This window comes from Brassica rapa, chromosome A05 (genome assembly GCF_000309985.2).
Source record: "Brassica rapa cultivar Chiifu-401-42 chromosome A05, CAAS_Brap_v3.01, whole genome shotgun sequence".
NCBI classification, from domain to species: domain Eukaryota; kingdom Viridiplantae; phylum Streptophyta; class Magnoliopsida; order Brassicales; family Brassicaceae; genus Brassica; species Brassica rapa.
The window spans coordinates 28,412,087-28,427,615 of record NC_024799.2 but is presented as its reverse complement, the minus strand read 5'-3'; the positions used below and the strand labels follow the sequence as shown (position 1 = coordinate 28,427,615).

Sequence of the window (15,529 nt, the reverse complement as noted above, 5' to 3'; positions counted from 1 at the left end):
CAATCAAAATGGCCAAGTTTGAAATTCTGGACGGTCAAGACATTGCTTTTATGAGATGTGAAAATAGAATAGTAAGATAGTGATGGTTTACTATCAGTGGAAAACTTAAAGAGGGAGGTATTAATTAACCATATAGTCAAATAGCACATGAAAACTCTCCTCTTTAAATATTGGCATTAACATCACATTAGTTTCAATCATCTTTTATTATCTATGAACACCCTCCTTTGTTTTGCTCTCAAAACTTTCTTCTTCTTTTTTGTTTTTTTTTTTTGGACAAAGTTCTGAAAACTTTCAAGAGCCTTCTTGTCTCAGAAAGCAAAAGCACATTTTCAAGTTTCTCTCCACAGCTACAAGCACAAGATATGGCAAAGGTACAACAAGAGCATTTCTTTTTCTTTTCTTCATTCCCATTATTTGATCAAATCATGCATCACTTGATTTTTTTTAAGATGAGTTTTTGGCCATGTGATCAGCAAACCATGGTGCTGAAAGTGAATATGAGCAGTGAAAAATACAGGACCAAAGCCATGAAGATTGTAGTAGGAGCATCCGGTAAACTTAAACAATCAAACAAAACAACATCACAAAAAAAACACAAGAGCCTAATGAAAAAGAACCATTACGTTTTCAGGAGTTAATGGAGTGCGGTTGGAGAAAGAACAAGGGAAGCTTATGGTGGAAGGAGAGGGAGTGGATGTACTTGCTCTTGCCCAAACTCTGAAGAAGAAAGTAGGCAAAACTGAGATCATCAAAGTTTCTTAATAACTCCAATCCCTTTTTACACAACAATACCCTTATATCTAATTATTCTAAGTGGTTTTCTGGTTTCATGATGATGTGTTCTTGGGGCAACATTTGACATGCTTTCTATTGCGTTTGTGTTTACGGTTTCTAGTTTATGGATGATATTTCACTTGTTTTGAAAATCAGTTGTTGGATGAACTCTGTTGCATGATGAAGTTGCAGATTTATGAACATTCCATATAGCAACGGTTGTTAAACTTTACATAAAAATGTTGTTGTGACAGCTTTGGATCATATACAACACCGCCCTTGCTTAGATGCATTATCATGCCCCACAAAAAAAAAAAAACTAAACCAACCAAAACGATCTCTACTACTACAATGGTATACTAGATTAGATCCTAGATTTATCAATGCAGTTTATTCATTATCTAGCAGTTAACTACTCCCTTAAGCAGATCTTTTGAGCTTGGATAACTTTGTCAATGCCTCTTCTAAGGGCTCACTGATGATTTCGTCTTTCCTACCCTGGATAAAAACCCACAAAGCAAGAAACCACAAAACAAACAAACAAACTCAGCTTTCTTGCAATACAAGATGCACTTGATCCCAAGCTTGATGAACTCAACAAGAAAGCTTATCCATTTATATAAAATATACATTAACCAATTGTGGAATTAGGCGTCTCACTTAGCAGTCATTTTAGCTCTTCCAGTGTAGAGTCTGTAGACTCTGGTTGCGCCATCTCCAAACCAACGATTGAGAACAGAAGCGCTCACTGTTTGGCTTCAAACCCATTAAAAAATTTTTTTTCTGTGTGTCATGAAACAACCTCCTAATCTGATCCACGCTTGCTGGAATCAATGTCACTGGACATCGCTTGTACTGTTAGCAAAAGAAGACCAACATAAGCTTTTCTATCGAGGGAGTGCTTACTGGGAATAGAGAGAAAAGAATTGGAGAACTTACCTGTGAAACATACTTGAATACACAAGAATAGCAGAAAACAAATCCAGAGACTGTTACAACTGACAAGTTTGCACGTTTTTGCGAGCATAACGCGCAGAGAGTCCTGTCAGGAGGTAGAGGGATTCCTTCTTTAGCCACCTGTTTGAGAGAACCAAAAAGCAGTTACAAAGTTGACCGAGCTATAGAACATTGGTTTCAGTTGCTACCAATTGTTATGAATACCTTTGGGGATGGAGGAGGTGGTGGTGGAGGGTACACGGTAGGAGCTGTCAATCTCTCTTCAGCTGATTGATACCACCACTCCATCATCTACAAAACCAAAACAAAGAATGAGACACTTATGTTCAAATAGCATATCTATGTGATGAAAAATCTACTGAAGAGACAAAGAAGCCAAAACATTCGTAAACAGGGAAGAGTATGGGCACTTACTTTAAAGATAAAAACTGCTGCAATTAAACCGGTTTGGGCGTAATCAAGCACTGCATATGAACAGCTGAGAAGTGCCCCTTGCACTGTCTAATTCAATATTCATAACAGTATTGTCAGACATTAGATCATTAATTAATGTGTAAGCAGTAGAATGAATCAGCTTATCTCATTCCTTAAATTACAGGAAGATTAAGATAAGTGAAAGTCTTACTTTTAGCCATGGAGGACCACGAAGTCTCTCACGCTCATGGTTTCTTATCTTTGAAATTCTTGAAGATGTATCCATCTATCTTGGCATCAAAGTAGGAAAAAAACAAAACCAAAACCAAAAAAATATGTTAGACATTATACATGTGATTTTACAGAAGTTTTTATAGGTCTAGTCAATGATCTTCTTGCAGAAATTTCAAGAAAAAATAAGGAAGAATGTGGATACCAGTTCTTGTCCTGTAGCTCGACAAACTTGAACTCCAAGAGCTTGAAGGCCAAGGGAATAAAATCCAGTAGCGTCTAGTAGATATAAGAGCTGGTAAGTGAATGATAATCCTGCACAGCATAGCACAGTAGATATAACTCCAGGAATGAAGCTCAACTAGTTAAACTAAGAACTACTCCTAGCTATTATAAAGAACCATCAGCTAAGCTAATACATGCTCTCCATGAACAAATGCATAAGTACATTACTCAGAACTCCACCCAAAAATGGGACTAAAAGTATGGATTGTGATTTCAATTTAGAACATGAAGCTCAACAAGATAAACTAAGATCTCCTCTTAACTATTATAAAGAATCACCAGCTAATAAAAAATCCAAATTACCTTCACTTGATGCATGCATCAGAGGATAGCACACAGCTACAAACTTCGAACAGAAAGCTCCTGATCCCCACTATCCCCTCTTGAAACAACTGGCTCCTCCCCTGTGAAAAAGTCAGCTTCATCAAACCCTTGATCCTCTGCTCCCCATAAACTCTCCCGGAGCCTAGCTTCCCTCTCCTTGTTATATATACCATGCAACTTCGACTTAAAATACGGTAACACAACCTACAAAGGCACAACCTTTACGGCATTAACAAAACACACTCAATTACAAAAACTTTGCATTTAAGATAGAGACAGTACCAGAAACACAACAGAGAGGATCCTCTGGCGTTTCTCTAAACCAGAACCTTTGCATAATCTCAATCTCAATCTCACTGACTTCCTCTTTAAACCATACAATGATTCAGCAAACGAAGCATCTGCAAACAAACAACTCATTAAAAAAAAACTAAACTTTATACACATTCACACTCCTTCAAGCACAAACACATTATATTCAGAATCCAACCTGTGGTTCGTAAGCTATGTCCTTCGAGGATAAGCATCAGAGCAGCAAAGAACTCATCCTCGTAGTCTAAGATTCTGTGAAGAAACGATCTTCTCAATGCAAAAACCTACAAAAAAAAAACCAACGAACATGAATATGTAATAGAATCTCAAAGCTAAGAAGGAGGAAGAGTTATTTGAATTTTACGCCGAGGGAGTATGTGAGAGCGGCGCGGAGGCTAGATGGAAGCTGCTGAGCTGCAGCCATCTCGAAGAAGGTAGGGCGCGTGCCATCACCTCCCACCTGAAACAGCATCTTCTTCTTCTTCTTCTTCTTCTTCCTCTTCTTCTTTTTAGTCAGTGATGATGATTACTTGATAAAGGCGAGACCTTTAGCTTTCTCCAGAATTGCAGAAATTTTGTGAAATAATATTATTTCGAGAGAGAATAATAATAATAATATTATTACGTCGTAAAGCCACGTCAGCAACATTACAATAGCTGACTCGTCAGCCGACAGTAGTCCAACTAGACAACGATTTGTCCATGTCATCTCATCACCAATTAAAAATTGATTAATCGGGTCTCTGCTGATGCGAGTAGGTTCGGTTTTGGTTCAGGAATTTCGGTTTGTGTATTTCAATTTTTGGTTTCTGGTTTTCTTGGTTTTAGAATTTAACAACTTTTAGTTATTTACAAAATTTGGTATGATTTTGGTTTTGATTATTTAAGTTTTTTGGTTTGGATAGCAAAATTTAAGAAACTAGCTAATATCTCAAAAAAAAATTGGATTTAGTTCGGTTTCGATTCTTAAGATAATTTTGGATAATACAGATGAAAACATGGAATAATTAGTGTTTTTATATTAAATATTGGATAATTTGGATTGTTCAAATAAAATTTTGGGTAAAAACTATTCAGATAATTTGGACTTTCAAGTATTTCGGTTCATAAACATTATTTTTAGGATATTTAGGTTTGATTCTGGTTCGATTTTTGTTTTTGGTTCGAAATATATAAGAACCGTCTAAATATTTATGAAATATGACTTGGTTTCGGTTATTTTGATTCTGTATGGTTTAATTTTTTGTTCCGGATAAATGTGTCCATTCCCTAGGTGTGAGTTTCACATTAAGCAACAAGAGGAAGAGCAATGAACACGTTTTTGTAAATGCAATTACAAAACCTAACTTTAGTTCCAAGAGAAACATGTCTCCTATACAAAAAGAAAGTTCAAGTCCAAAGTCACTAGGTCAGTGTCATAACTTCCAATTTCTGCAGCCAGGATATGTCTTTAATCTTCTCTAACTCGTTTCTTAGTAGCCCCAGAAGGATATCCGCTCTGATCCAATGTGCTAGAACCACCACTCTGCAGTCTCTCAGTTACTGATGCTTGTGAAAGGTTTGGTGATGGAGCTGAAGAAGTGTCAGCTTCTGGCATTGATGATGTGCCAGAAGAAGAACCAATTTTCTTCTCTTGCATCTTCTGTTGTTGTTTCTCAATCATCATCTGGAGATACCGACCTTGTTCCTCAATTTGTAACTGTAACGTTCTTTGGACCTGGCATTGTAATAATACACACATCATAAGATAAAACCTAAACACTAGGAGTCAGAAAAGGAAGAGTATAAGCTCCTTTTGACGCTGTTGGAATCACATACCTCAAGTTGCTCATGGAGTTTTTTCTGAACTTCCATCTGTAACCGTAGAGCTTCAGTGATCTCAATGCTCCTGAAGAAGAAGAAGAAGAATACAAAGTACAAAATCGTCAGTATTAAGTAACAAACTTCCTTGTGTTTACATAGTTTGTTCTGACAGAAAGAACTGAAGTTTATAGCTTACGTCTTCAAGTCAAGAGATTTGATATCTTCAATGGTCTTCAAAGTCTTCAGTGGAGGTTTTTCTGTTCAAAACAAGGAAAGCAAATTTAATATAAAGACTTGTTTCCTCACACACAAAGTCTATTAGATTGCATCAAAGCTATTTCCAAAGTAACATAACCAAAGGCTTTAGTAAGCAAGTGAGAAGAGAGCTTGATTCATTGGATACCTGTATCTATTGAAATCTCCGGTTTATACCTAGCCGTTCTGTATTTCTGGAGAGAAGCCAAACAATACAAAGACAGCTCCAATTAAAAATGTGATGAGCTAAAGAATACAAACTAAAAAGAACAAATACTAACCTGCAAATGGCTTTTGACATGGTAAATAGTCAGCCCCGGGCTATTGATGAGCTTCAGTACAGCCTTAGGTGTGGCTCCTATGGTTTTGCAGTTATAAGCAATAATAAGTTTTAGAACTAAAATGAGAAGAGAGAGAGAAAAGAAAAGGGTGGCTCACGCACGTTCACTACCGCCGAGCTGATTGATAGCATCAACAAACGCTTCATGGAGTTCAGGTGTCCAACGCATTCGTTGCTTAGACGTCATTGAACTAGCTTGTGGGCTTTTGGCACTCGATGAATCCACCTGATGCTGAGTACTGACTACTATCTCTTGCCTAGCTATATCACAAGAGGGTGTTGGTATCTGCAACACATCATGAGAGCTTTTCTTAATAAGAATCTTTAAGCCAGTGATTTAGCTGCAGAAACAAACCTTTGAATCTTGGTTGAGGACATTAGGATCACCTAGAAGCTCCGACCAATTAGGTTCCAGACCATCATCGACAGAGATCATCTGATTGGCCCAGTCTGGCCATTCACTTTTAGCTCTGCTGCTGCTCTCTCCTTGTGGAGGAAAGTCAAAGAACCCCTGAAGCTGGTCCTCAGGCCAGCTCATATCTCTCTGCTCTTGAGGTTGATTAGTCACCGGCAATGATTGCGTTTCCACGGATTGTCTGGTCTGGGAGGAGCTTCTTTCTTGAGCTGAAACGTACGTGCCATTGCAGTATCCAGAAGAAGTGCCACCAGAAGCCAGAGGAAACACTTGACAAGGTACAGGGTTGTTCATCGGTTCCTGTCCTGATGATGAAACCCACAAAGAGTTAGGAAACTTATGGTGATGGTATCTCTCATCTAGTGTTGTGGGAATAAGAGGAAAAAAGGAAGACATGGCGGTTGGTGGAAAACCGAAATCTCCAGTTAGTGTCATAGAGGAAAGATTAGCTACAAATATTAACAGAGAAGTGTATATTGGCTTTAGCAAATGAAATGAGACTCACTATCAGTAACTTATATACACACAAAATGAATCTAAAGAACTGTTGATTAATTCCCTTGCCATAATTGATTTTTTCTTCCTTTCAAAAAAAAAACATTCTCAAAGAATATTCTTCACTTTTGGTTTTGTGTTGGATCATAAAAGAAAAATCTAAGCTATTTACTTTAACAAATATTAACACAAGAGGAAAGACTAGAAAGGAACAAGAAGAAAATGCTTAGATTCTTATCCAAAACAAAAACTTGTTTCAGCCAGGAAGCTATCATGGAAATGACAGATGCATCAAAATCAAAATAGTGGACCACAAAATAAGATATTGGAATCAAATGCAAGCAACTGGGAAACGTCCCAATTGGGAAAAGAACTAAAAAAAAAGCAATATGGCTTTTGGTAAACCACAGAGACAATCAAAGGATTAGAGTCATTATGAGCACATTTTATCATTCAATCAATCAACCCCTTATCATCAAAATTGACACCCTCCTGAAGGAACAAGAATCTTACAGACAACCAAATCGAATAGAAAATAGCTTGACCAGTGAATAGAAACGATTCTTAGATCATAACAAAGTCACAATCATAAGATTGAACCTTCTTATCCTCCATGAAAAAAAATCATACCTTTTGCTTTAAAATTTTCAAGAAAAAAAAAACAGAACATAGGGCCAACAAAATTGAAGAGAAACAGCAAAGTTAATCACTTTAAGCTGATTCAAAATCTTGAGATTATACTTTCTTATCCTCCATGAACCAATACCACATCAACAAGAGACAATAAATGAACATAATCAGCAAATATAATGACTTTAAGCTGAGCTAAAAACAAAAATCAATAACAGATCAAACGGACAATTAGTTAGTGTTCATTTCTCTTCCCTCCACAAATCATAAAGAACAAAAAACCAATCAGCTAACTCTCTGAAGAGACACACACCGATGTCTAAGAATGCCGACAGTGAGTAAATGGATTATAGAATCTCCTCACAACCAAAAAAAGGAAAGAAAAAGACAGAATCTTCTTACCCGACCAAGCAACACAGCATCCAATACCAAAAGGGCTTTTAATCCTTGAATGATTGAACTAAACCAAAAAAAATTGTCTTTTTAAGTATTTGTCTTCTCGATTTTCCCAAACAAAACAAAACTATTTTTCTCTTCCTGAATTATTTGAGAAGACTATAAAAGGAGATTCATGTAGAGCAGAGCTGCAGAGTCAATCAATAGATGTTTCTCTGCCGTAGAGGATTACGAAAGGCCGTGTTTTAAAATGAAGCGTATGGGGTCCATCTGATGTTTGCTTCTATTTTGATTGGTCGAGTGTTGCTCGGTGCTTATAACGTCAAGGCACTACCCAATATTCATTTTTAGACATTTTCATAATGTTTGACCTAACCTAGTAGTAGTTTTAAATTTGTTTGATTTAATTGATCTTCTATTAACATTATACAAACTCTGATCGACTGAAAGTGATAGAAGAAAATTATTTAAAATATTTTTATTCCACCAATACCCAATCCTGTTGTTAGTACACGAGGCTAGAGCATATAATTAGGCCATTTTACAGGTTCAACTAAAGAAAATAATACAGAGAACGTAATAATAATTCATCATTCCGCATCGTATTGGGCTTTTATTGGGCCGATCAGACTCGTTGTAACTCGAGTATTAAAAGTTTATTTTGGGCTGAAAACTATACTTATAGAGAATCAAAGCCCGAACTAAACCAGAGGAAGAACAATTCTTGTTAAGTGCTTATAACCAGATTAACCGAACCAAACCAGAGGAAGAACCGGTCCACATACTATTGTTTGATTTTGACACAGAAATTAAAATCTCACAGGCAAAATTAAATGTTGAACAAAACCATAATTACTAGAATCACGATTAAGGCATAACACAAGTCTAAGACAAAAACAAAACATCCTCAACAGAGGTTTGATAAAACGTTCAAGCAACACAAAAGAGAGATAGAACTTAAACGATGGCGTTAGCAGCACTAGCGATCCTTGGCCACAGGTCGGCACACTCCTTCCCGATTGGTCCAGTGATAGCAGATCCTACACATTACACACAGACATTCATCAGCTACCAAAGATAACACGATTAACTCAAAATCAAATAAACACGATGTTATTACCTTTCATTTCACCCTTGGGATTGACAATGACACCAGCATTATCTGCAATCAACCACACCAACTTTCATTAGACTTCAAACAATAATAGACAGACAGATGAAGATATGATTAAAATGATTACCCTCGAAGTACATGAAGACACCGTCCTTTCGGCGCCATGGCTTCCTCTGCCTAACAATGACAGCTGGCAGCACCTTCTTACGTAGATCAGGTTTACCTTTCTTCACGGTAGCCATGACCATGTCACCAACACAGGCGGATGGGAGACGGTTGAGACGACCCTTGATACCTTTGACGGAGATGATGTAGAGATTCTTGGCTCCGGTGTTGTCAGCACAGTTCACGGTGGCTGCCACTGGAAGACCCAGTGACATCCTGAACTTGTTTCCAGAGGTTCCTCCTCTTCCTATTAACAATCGAAACAAAACATTACAGATGAGCAACACTATTAAACAATAAACAAAAATATTCCAAATGAGAAACACTATAAATCAACCTAAGTAACAGACATATCGTTAAGATCTCAACATATGATTCGTGACAAAGTTTATATACGTAATCCTTGAAACTAATCACAATCACGGCAGTACACATTGATGGTAACGCAGATTCAGCTTTATAAACGACAATCAATCATGAAAGGTGCTAATCACTAGATATTCATTATGAGAGGACAAGGTAGCACAAGCGAGCATATGAATAAAAGTCTTGACAAAAGGAAGAGATTGTTACCTCGCTTCGACATGGTTGCAGCTCTCGTTGGGAAGAGCTCGACGGCAGTGAGGAGGCGGTATATAAGTTGTTATGCTAGGGCTTACTACAACTATTTCATGCTGACCTGGATAGTGATTATGGGCCCTGAGAAGCTTACCCATAAGCCCAATAGTGTAATACAGATTACAATCTATTATGGGCCCGAAAAGCATACTAATGAGGCCTATAATGCAATACTCCTATTTCTCAATTATCTTCACTCTAATCTCGAACAATGCATCATCATTGTCATAAAGTAATGTGTTCTTATTCAGATTAACCATCATGTAGTACAATTTAGACTCTAGAACTCTTAAAAAGGAGACATGACCAATTTATTTCTTTAAAGAAGACCTTAATGTTAATATATTTGACATTAATGAAATCTCTAGAACAAACCAACCATTAACAATGAGTTTCTTTGGTTACCCAACATAACTCTTATTCGTGTCTAAACAATCTTTTGTCAGCTAACTGAGAAGAATCTGCTCAGTTCACATAATCCTACCTAAAGAAAGGGGATATTTCTAAGTGAAGAGGTGTGGCGAACATAAGACTTCTCTCTTGAACTTAAGCAGAAGCAGCTCAGGATGGATCAAAGTGTATGTGTGTTATTATGTTTTACTCTGATGTTCAGCCTCATTTTCTTTTTAATGCCATCGCTTTGGAACCTGCGTTACAAGATTTTGCAGGTATTAGTAAACACCCAACGACTAAATGAATCATTCACAAATCATAATGGGATCAAAAGCTTTAGAGAGGACAAACTATGACAACTGATGCCTATCTTGTCTCAAGACTAGAACAATTTACTCACCTGCTTGTTTTTTAGCAGGAACAGCCTTTCTTCTTTCTCCTGACTTGCCTCCAGATCCTGACATATGTCCCACCATAATGCATAATTAGCCATGAAAACTCAGTTTTCTTTGAACCAATGTATTTTACGAAATGTTCGGATCTCTTACCGAACAAAACATGTTCTAACTTAGAATCTGTGTGCATACAAAGGATGCAAGCCAATGCTCTGTCGTAAAGATTTGAATAACGAAGGCAATGTGTAAAGATAACTGACCTTTTGGCTTTTTGTCTCTGCATAATTCGCTTCCGCAGCAACATCTAAATGCCTTCACGGGATGACTTTCATCATGGAAATCTATCAAGTAATCCTGCGCATTCAAAAAACACGGGTTATTTGAACGGAGTATGTGTACAACTCAAGAGTAAATAACATTACGTGTTTGGTCCAGCTCGTTCGTGGAGTCATATACAAACAAAGCAGATATATATATATAAAATGGCAAAATCAATATCATGTCTAGTTGTTTAGCTTCAGTGACATATCCACAGTTGCGTGCTTACCCATGTCAGTTCATCCATGGCCTTCACGTCTCGAATGGTAAAAAAGGCAATCTGCACATGACCAAACCCAAAATCCTTAAGCTCGCTGAAAACTTACTTTAACAATCAGTGCCTTGATCATGTTAAGAGTGGCGAAATCATATACTTACATGATAATAATGTCTGTCAGGAGTCTCTATTTGTACCGGAATATCAATCAAGTTTGCATCCTCACATCTGCATCAACAGTAGAGTTCATAAGAAGATAAAGCACGAAAGAAACAAAGCATAATGAGAGTTGATTGGTACTACCTGTGATTGACAAATCTAGCGACATTTCCACAGACTGTGGCATCCAGGCAGAGAGCTTCTTCATCTTTCAAATCCTTTTCAGAACCCCAGTCTGCATCCAGAGTTACAGGATATGTATGCCGTTCACTAGTAGATCTTATATTCCGATCGTACAACTCCGTATTGGTCAATATTTCACCAATATATTCACAAACAAAGGTTCCTTTCGGCAAGTCTTGCAGTGTTCTAATACCCCATCCTTTCCCTTCTTGGGTAAAGTAAACCTGCAACAAATATTTTACTAGTCAAACATCACAAGACATGAAGCAATGGTCGGCATAAAAGAACTAAAGTAGCATGTTACCTGGAGTTGGCACCTTATCCCTCTCTGCACCACTCGATTCCCACACATCATATCACATCCACACTTTCTCCAACACTCCTTAATAAACTTCCTAATCAAATGTCCTTCACACTTCCCATCATCTCTCTCCAAAGGGCAGTCTTGGCAGTAAAACTTACTGAAGCTATCAGGCGCCTTCTTCATCTTAAGACAAGTATCCAAAAACTCCTCCTTTAACAACCCATCTTTACTATACGCATATTCTCCGCCGGTTTCACGAGCACAAGCGCACGGAAAGTCCGCTAAAAGACAGTCCCCCTTACAGCTCACGCAACAATCGTCATCAGAAATTCGAGCCAGAGACACATGGACATAAGCACTTTGGTAGACAATGTTGTGAGGGATGTAAGTAAACTTGGGGACATGCTCAGTCCCAACCTCATCAACCAGAGATATCTCAACGCTCTCTGAGCCTTTCGTGATGTCACGAATAATCGTTTTATATTTCTTCTTGCGAACAACACCGTTGCTAGGATGCTTCTGAGCTTCCTCAGTGGACGAGCCTGAGGCTGCGGAACGGGTTTCGTATTTTCTTTTCAGAGTAGCAGGAGAGTCAGTGCCCACAACAACATTCTTCCCTTGCTTCTTCAGAGCACCACTAGGAGCAGAGTCAAAGACATGCTTCCCTCTATTGGCATTAGATAAAGTTTCGTTTTTTTTCTTATCCTCTTCTTCTTCTTCTTGTTCATCGTCGAGAGAGTAGATAGCATCGATCAATGCGGTGTAGTTATCAAGTTTGATGAGAGTCCAATTCTCACCGTTCTCTTGGAGCAGCTTCTTGAGCACTGAGAGTGTCTTCTCATCGGGGATTTTGAGTTCTCTTGTTGTCTCACAAGCTTTGCGTACTCTCTCGTCAGTGAGAATCAAAGGCTGCATATCGAGTTCCTCAACACTCCAAACTTTTTACACAAAAAAAAAAAAAACAAAATCATCACTAAATCCAATTAAGTTATCATCAGCATCAACAATCAAAGCATACTCTCACTAAATCGAATAAGCACGGAAACAAATCTCAATCGATTCGATTCGAATGCAGAATCATCATCAAATCAACGAGGAGAAAAGTTTCCTAAAAATTTGGAGTTTGAAGCCTAAATAAATCCAAAAAATCGCCGAATCGCGAAACTAATACAGAGAGAGGCCTAAAGTAATCGTAGATTCCGTAAGAGATCACATTGAGAGCTTGCAGAGAAGGAAGGAAGGAAAGAAGAACCTCTCAGTGGTTGGTTGGGGAAGAGTGAGTAATTGAAGCGGAAGCTTCTCGAATTGAGTTGAATTGCATGCAGAGAGAGGAGATCGAACTTTGTGTGAGACTCAGAAAAAAGAAATTATAAATTAAAAAAAAATATTACTAAAAAAGTAAATGGATCCGATCAATTCACAGAGTCAGAGAATCCGATTCACGGCGGAGTACACTGTTTGTTTAGATTTTTTCTTCTTTTGTCTTTCTTACTGGAGAGAGAGACAGAGACTCTGTTTATTATGTTTGTAGGCCCATTTACCTGAGAGGCCCAAATAAAATCTTTTCTTTTAAAACGGCGTGGTATTGTACTCAAATTTGGAACACTCTTTCACATCGGTTAAGGTCACATTTAGACTACAATTTCCAGTTAATTTGGATTTATATAGTTCAGTTGACCACAAGCGCCATTTATCAATGGACCACATAAGTTATTCTCCTATGTTTTTGAAACAACTTAATGACTATCTCACGTCTATGAACTTATAATTAATAGGATAGTAACAAGTGGATGCCATAATCTTTCCACAAGTTTTTCAGAATTTATATAAGTGTTGAAAGATTTATATATAAGGTGACATATATAACTTTTACGGAAAATTATTAATCAAATACAAATATTTCACATTATTAATCATCTCACTATTGTGTAATATTCCCAACCGAATTTGAAAGCTTTCATTGTGAAGCAAATGGTAAGAAGCAAAATTCTTTGGTTGCTTTAACAAAAACAAGGACCAGCAAAATTTTCCCAACGTCTCTCCGATGTAGACCTTCTATTCAACAATCTGCAATACAAATTTGAATATTCCATCGATATTATTTTAGTTACTCAACTCTTTTTTTTTTTTTGCTAACATACTCAACTCATTTATCTCTTACTATAGGTAATTAGTAGCTAATTCCTAGCAGTCATCATTTGTAACTTTTCTTCATACCTATTGTTTTTTTTGGACAAATTCTTTATACCTATATTGTTAAACTTCTAATTTTCAGCTGTATGAGTAAAACTCTATATTATAGATAAACTTAAATAAAAGAAAAGTAATAGATTAAACGTACCATCTCCTTTTCTACGCAAGCTCTTGAGGAACAAGAAGAAAATAGCAACAAAGACCAAAGCCGCGACTCCTCCTACAACTATCGCCAACGACTTCCCCGTGCTTGTTTTTCCCCCTTCCTCTGCCAAAACAAAAATATATCTTACCAACTTATATTTGTTTGATTATCTAAGTTCAAGTTCGGTTTGACTTGAAAACAACTATTGCAAATTAAAGTTATTGTTTATTGATTATATATATAACACATAATCCTCTTATTTACTCGGTTTGGCTATACTAAAGTTGAGTATGTAAATTTGTTAATCAGTTTATAAATAATAATAAATCGTTTTTGGTAAATATTTATATTGAAATAAGTGATCATATTAATGCGTTGAGACGTATTTGCATTTGTACATATATATACATGCATACGTACCGTGGTATGAATCACCGGGATATTCATGCGGGTTATACGTATACCCAACGTAACACCCTTCCAAGTATATTTGACTGGCAGTGGACCACGGACACTCTTCTGCCGCTGCTGCCGCGGCCGCACTGACGCACTCGCCGCAGTCACAGGCTTCAACGTGGCCGTCGCATTGAGCCACAACGTGCAAGAGCTTGTAGCTTTCCTCGTAGAACCCGTGCCCGTCAACGACTCCTGTTTCGGCAGCTGTGAGTGCCACCGTTCTCATCTCTTCGAATCCGACGAGCGTCTCCGCCGTAGCTCCGTCACATATCTTGTGGATGAGACCTCGTTCCGGTGTTTCCAATAACTTGTAGTTATGATGATTAGCTTCTCCGAAAACGAAAGCAACAAGTAAATAGTGTTGGAAAAAAATACTATAAAATGTTATCTAGAGATAGCATTTATATTTACGTAAAGGTCCATTTCCTAGCAAATTCACATTTAAATAAATCATTCAGCCCTTCAGTTTTTACATCAAACAAAGTTATTAAATATACAATGTAATACTTACGAGAAGTAGGGGTATCAACATGTTCAATTTCGTACACCATGTGACATCCTCGGAGATGAACCCGAGCTGACGTGGCATTTCCACACAATCTAGACGAAATATCACGAAGCTCACGAACGCATCTATGGCATATCTCACTCGGGTAATCTTCTCTGCATTGGAACCATCCCGAGACCGCGTGTTGCTCGTTACCAACTAGAGTCTTAAAGAACTTCGCTCGAGAGGATTCTGATTCGAGTTTGCTTAAGAAAGAATAAAGAGCTTGCGCACGAAGAAGGAGATTAGGATTCGAGTAACTTGGATCTTTTGTGGGTACTTTTTGGAGGATGTTTGTGTCTGATGAATCACATTGACTGAACACTAGAGTGTCGTAATCCAACTGGGATGTGTTAATGAGAGAGGGAAGAGAGATGAAGATTAGGGCTAGGGTTCGTGCGATAGGAGAGATCAAGTGGACAGCCATATTTGAGACATATATTGAAAGATCATAAGTTCATTGAGTATATATTGGTGAATAGAGATGGATGTTGTGGTAGTTTTAGATATTGTCTACGTATCTCTACTTAAAACCCGACCTATATGTCATCTTGTCTATTTATTTGTATCATTTGGTTGTGACTTGTGAGGGCAAGTACACGTGAGACTTAGAAAAACACTAAACGTTTCATGATCATAACCGGTAGATATATTATATTATTATCACAAATGTAAAACGCAATAGTTT

General features: G+C 37.5%; 5 protein-coding genes across 10 annotated transcripts; all 5 read right to left on the bottom strand.

The window, feature by feature from the left end:
• Positions 1-1,038: 1,038 nt before the first annotated feature.
• Positions 1,039-4,336, bottom strand: LOC103848917 (peroxisome biogenesis protein 12). Its single transcript, XM_009125741.3, is given in 12 exon segments — positions 1,039-1,632; positions 1,717-1,854; positions 1,939-2,025; positions 2,149-2,235; positions 2,360-2,434; positions 2,585-2,694; positions 2,968-3,015; positions 3,018-3,192; positions 3,271-3,389; positions 3,479-3,584; positions 3,665-3,781; positions 3,825-4,336. Coding segments are annotated over 11 exon segments (1,236 nt in total). The 5' UTR covers positions 3,773-3,781; positions 3,825-4,336; the 3' UTR covers positions 1,039-1,449.
• A 269-nt stretch (positions 4,337-4,605) lies between these two features.
• Positions 4,606-7,898, bottom strand: LOC103848918 (myb family transcription factor PHL13). 4 transcript variants are annotated; one of them, XM_009125744.3, is made up of 8 exons: positions 7,641-7,898; positions 6,054-6,418; positions 5,801-5,984; positions 5,640-5,716; positions 5,507-5,552; positions 5,300-5,360; positions 5,119-5,188; positions 4,606-5,017 (listed from the first exon to the last, which is right to left on the bottom strand). In XM_009125744.3, exons 2-8 carry the CDS (start codon positions 6,405-6,407, stop codon positions 4,751-4,753), a joined length of 1,059 nt encoding a protein of 352 aa, XP_009123992.1. In that variant the 5' UTR covers positions 6,408-6,418; positions 7,641-7,898; the 3' UTR covers positions 4,606-4,750. The 4 variants fall into 4 exon arrangements, with proteins under 4 accessions (XP_009123992.1, XP_009123994.1, XP_009123993.1 ...); XM_009125746.3 differs by having other exon boundaries at positions 6,054-6,413; positions 7,641-7,892; XM_009125745.3 differs by lacking the exon at positions 7,641-7,898 and adding an exon at positions 6,619-7,521.
• Positions 7,899-8,421: 523 nt separating this feature from the next.
• LOC103848919 (60S ribosomal protein L23) lies at positions 8,422-9,634 on the bottom strand. Its single transcript, XM_009125747.3, has 4 exons — positions 9,487-9,634; positions 8,876-9,160; positions 8,755-8,796; positions 8,422-8,674 (listed from the first exon to the last, which is right to left on the bottom strand). The coding sequence occupies exons 1-4, from the start codon at positions 9,497-9,499 to the stop codon at positions 8,592-8,594; spliced, it is 423 nt and encodes a 140-aa protein (XP_009123995.1). The 5' UTR covers positions 9,500-9,634; the 3' UTR covers positions 8,422-8,591.
• A 202-nt stretch (positions 9,635-9,836) lies between these two features.
• LOC103848920 (histone-lysine N-methyltransferase SUVR4) lies at positions 9,837-13,068 on the bottom strand. 2 transcript variants are annotated; one of them, XM_009125748.3, is made up of 8 exons: positions 12,753-13,068; positions 11,501-12,438; positions 11,158-11,420; positions 11,016-11,082; positions 10,867-10,917; positions 10,580-10,673; positions 10,325-10,381; positions 9,837-10,178 (listed from the first exon to the last, which is right to left on the bottom strand). In XM_009125748.3, the coding sequence occupies exons 2-8, from the start codon at positions 12,413-12,415 to the stop codon at positions 10,147-10,149; spliced, it is 1,479 nt and encodes a 492-aa protein (XP_009123996.1). In that variant the 5' UTR covers positions 12,416-12,438; positions 12,753-13,068; the 3' UTR covers positions 9,837-10,146. The 2 variants fall into 2 exon arrangements, with proteins under 2 accessions (XP_009123996.1, XP_033146836.1); XM_033290945.1 differs by having other exon boundaries at positions 11,501-12,440; positions 12,757-13,068.
• Positions 13,069-13,291: 223 nt separating this feature from the next.
• On the bottom strand, positions 13,292-15,324 carry LOC103848921 (plasmodesmata-located protein 4). 2 transcript variants are annotated; one of them, XM_009125749.2, is made up of 4 exons: positions 14,806-15,324; positions 14,259-14,624; positions 13,842-13,961; positions 13,292-13,567 (listed from the first exon to the last, which is right to left on the bottom strand). In XM_009125749.2, exons 1-4 carry the CDS (start codon positions 15,266-15,268, stop codon positions 13,560-13,562), a joined length of 957 nt encoding a protein of 318 aa, XP_009123997.1. In that variant the 5' UTR covers positions 15,269-15,324; the 3' UTR covers positions 13,292-13,559. The 2 variants fall into 2 exon arrangements, with proteins under 2 accessions (XP_009123997.1, XP_033146840.1); XM_033290949.1 differs by having other exon boundaries at positions 13,292-13,961.
• Positions 15,325-15,529: the final 205 nt, after the last annotated feature.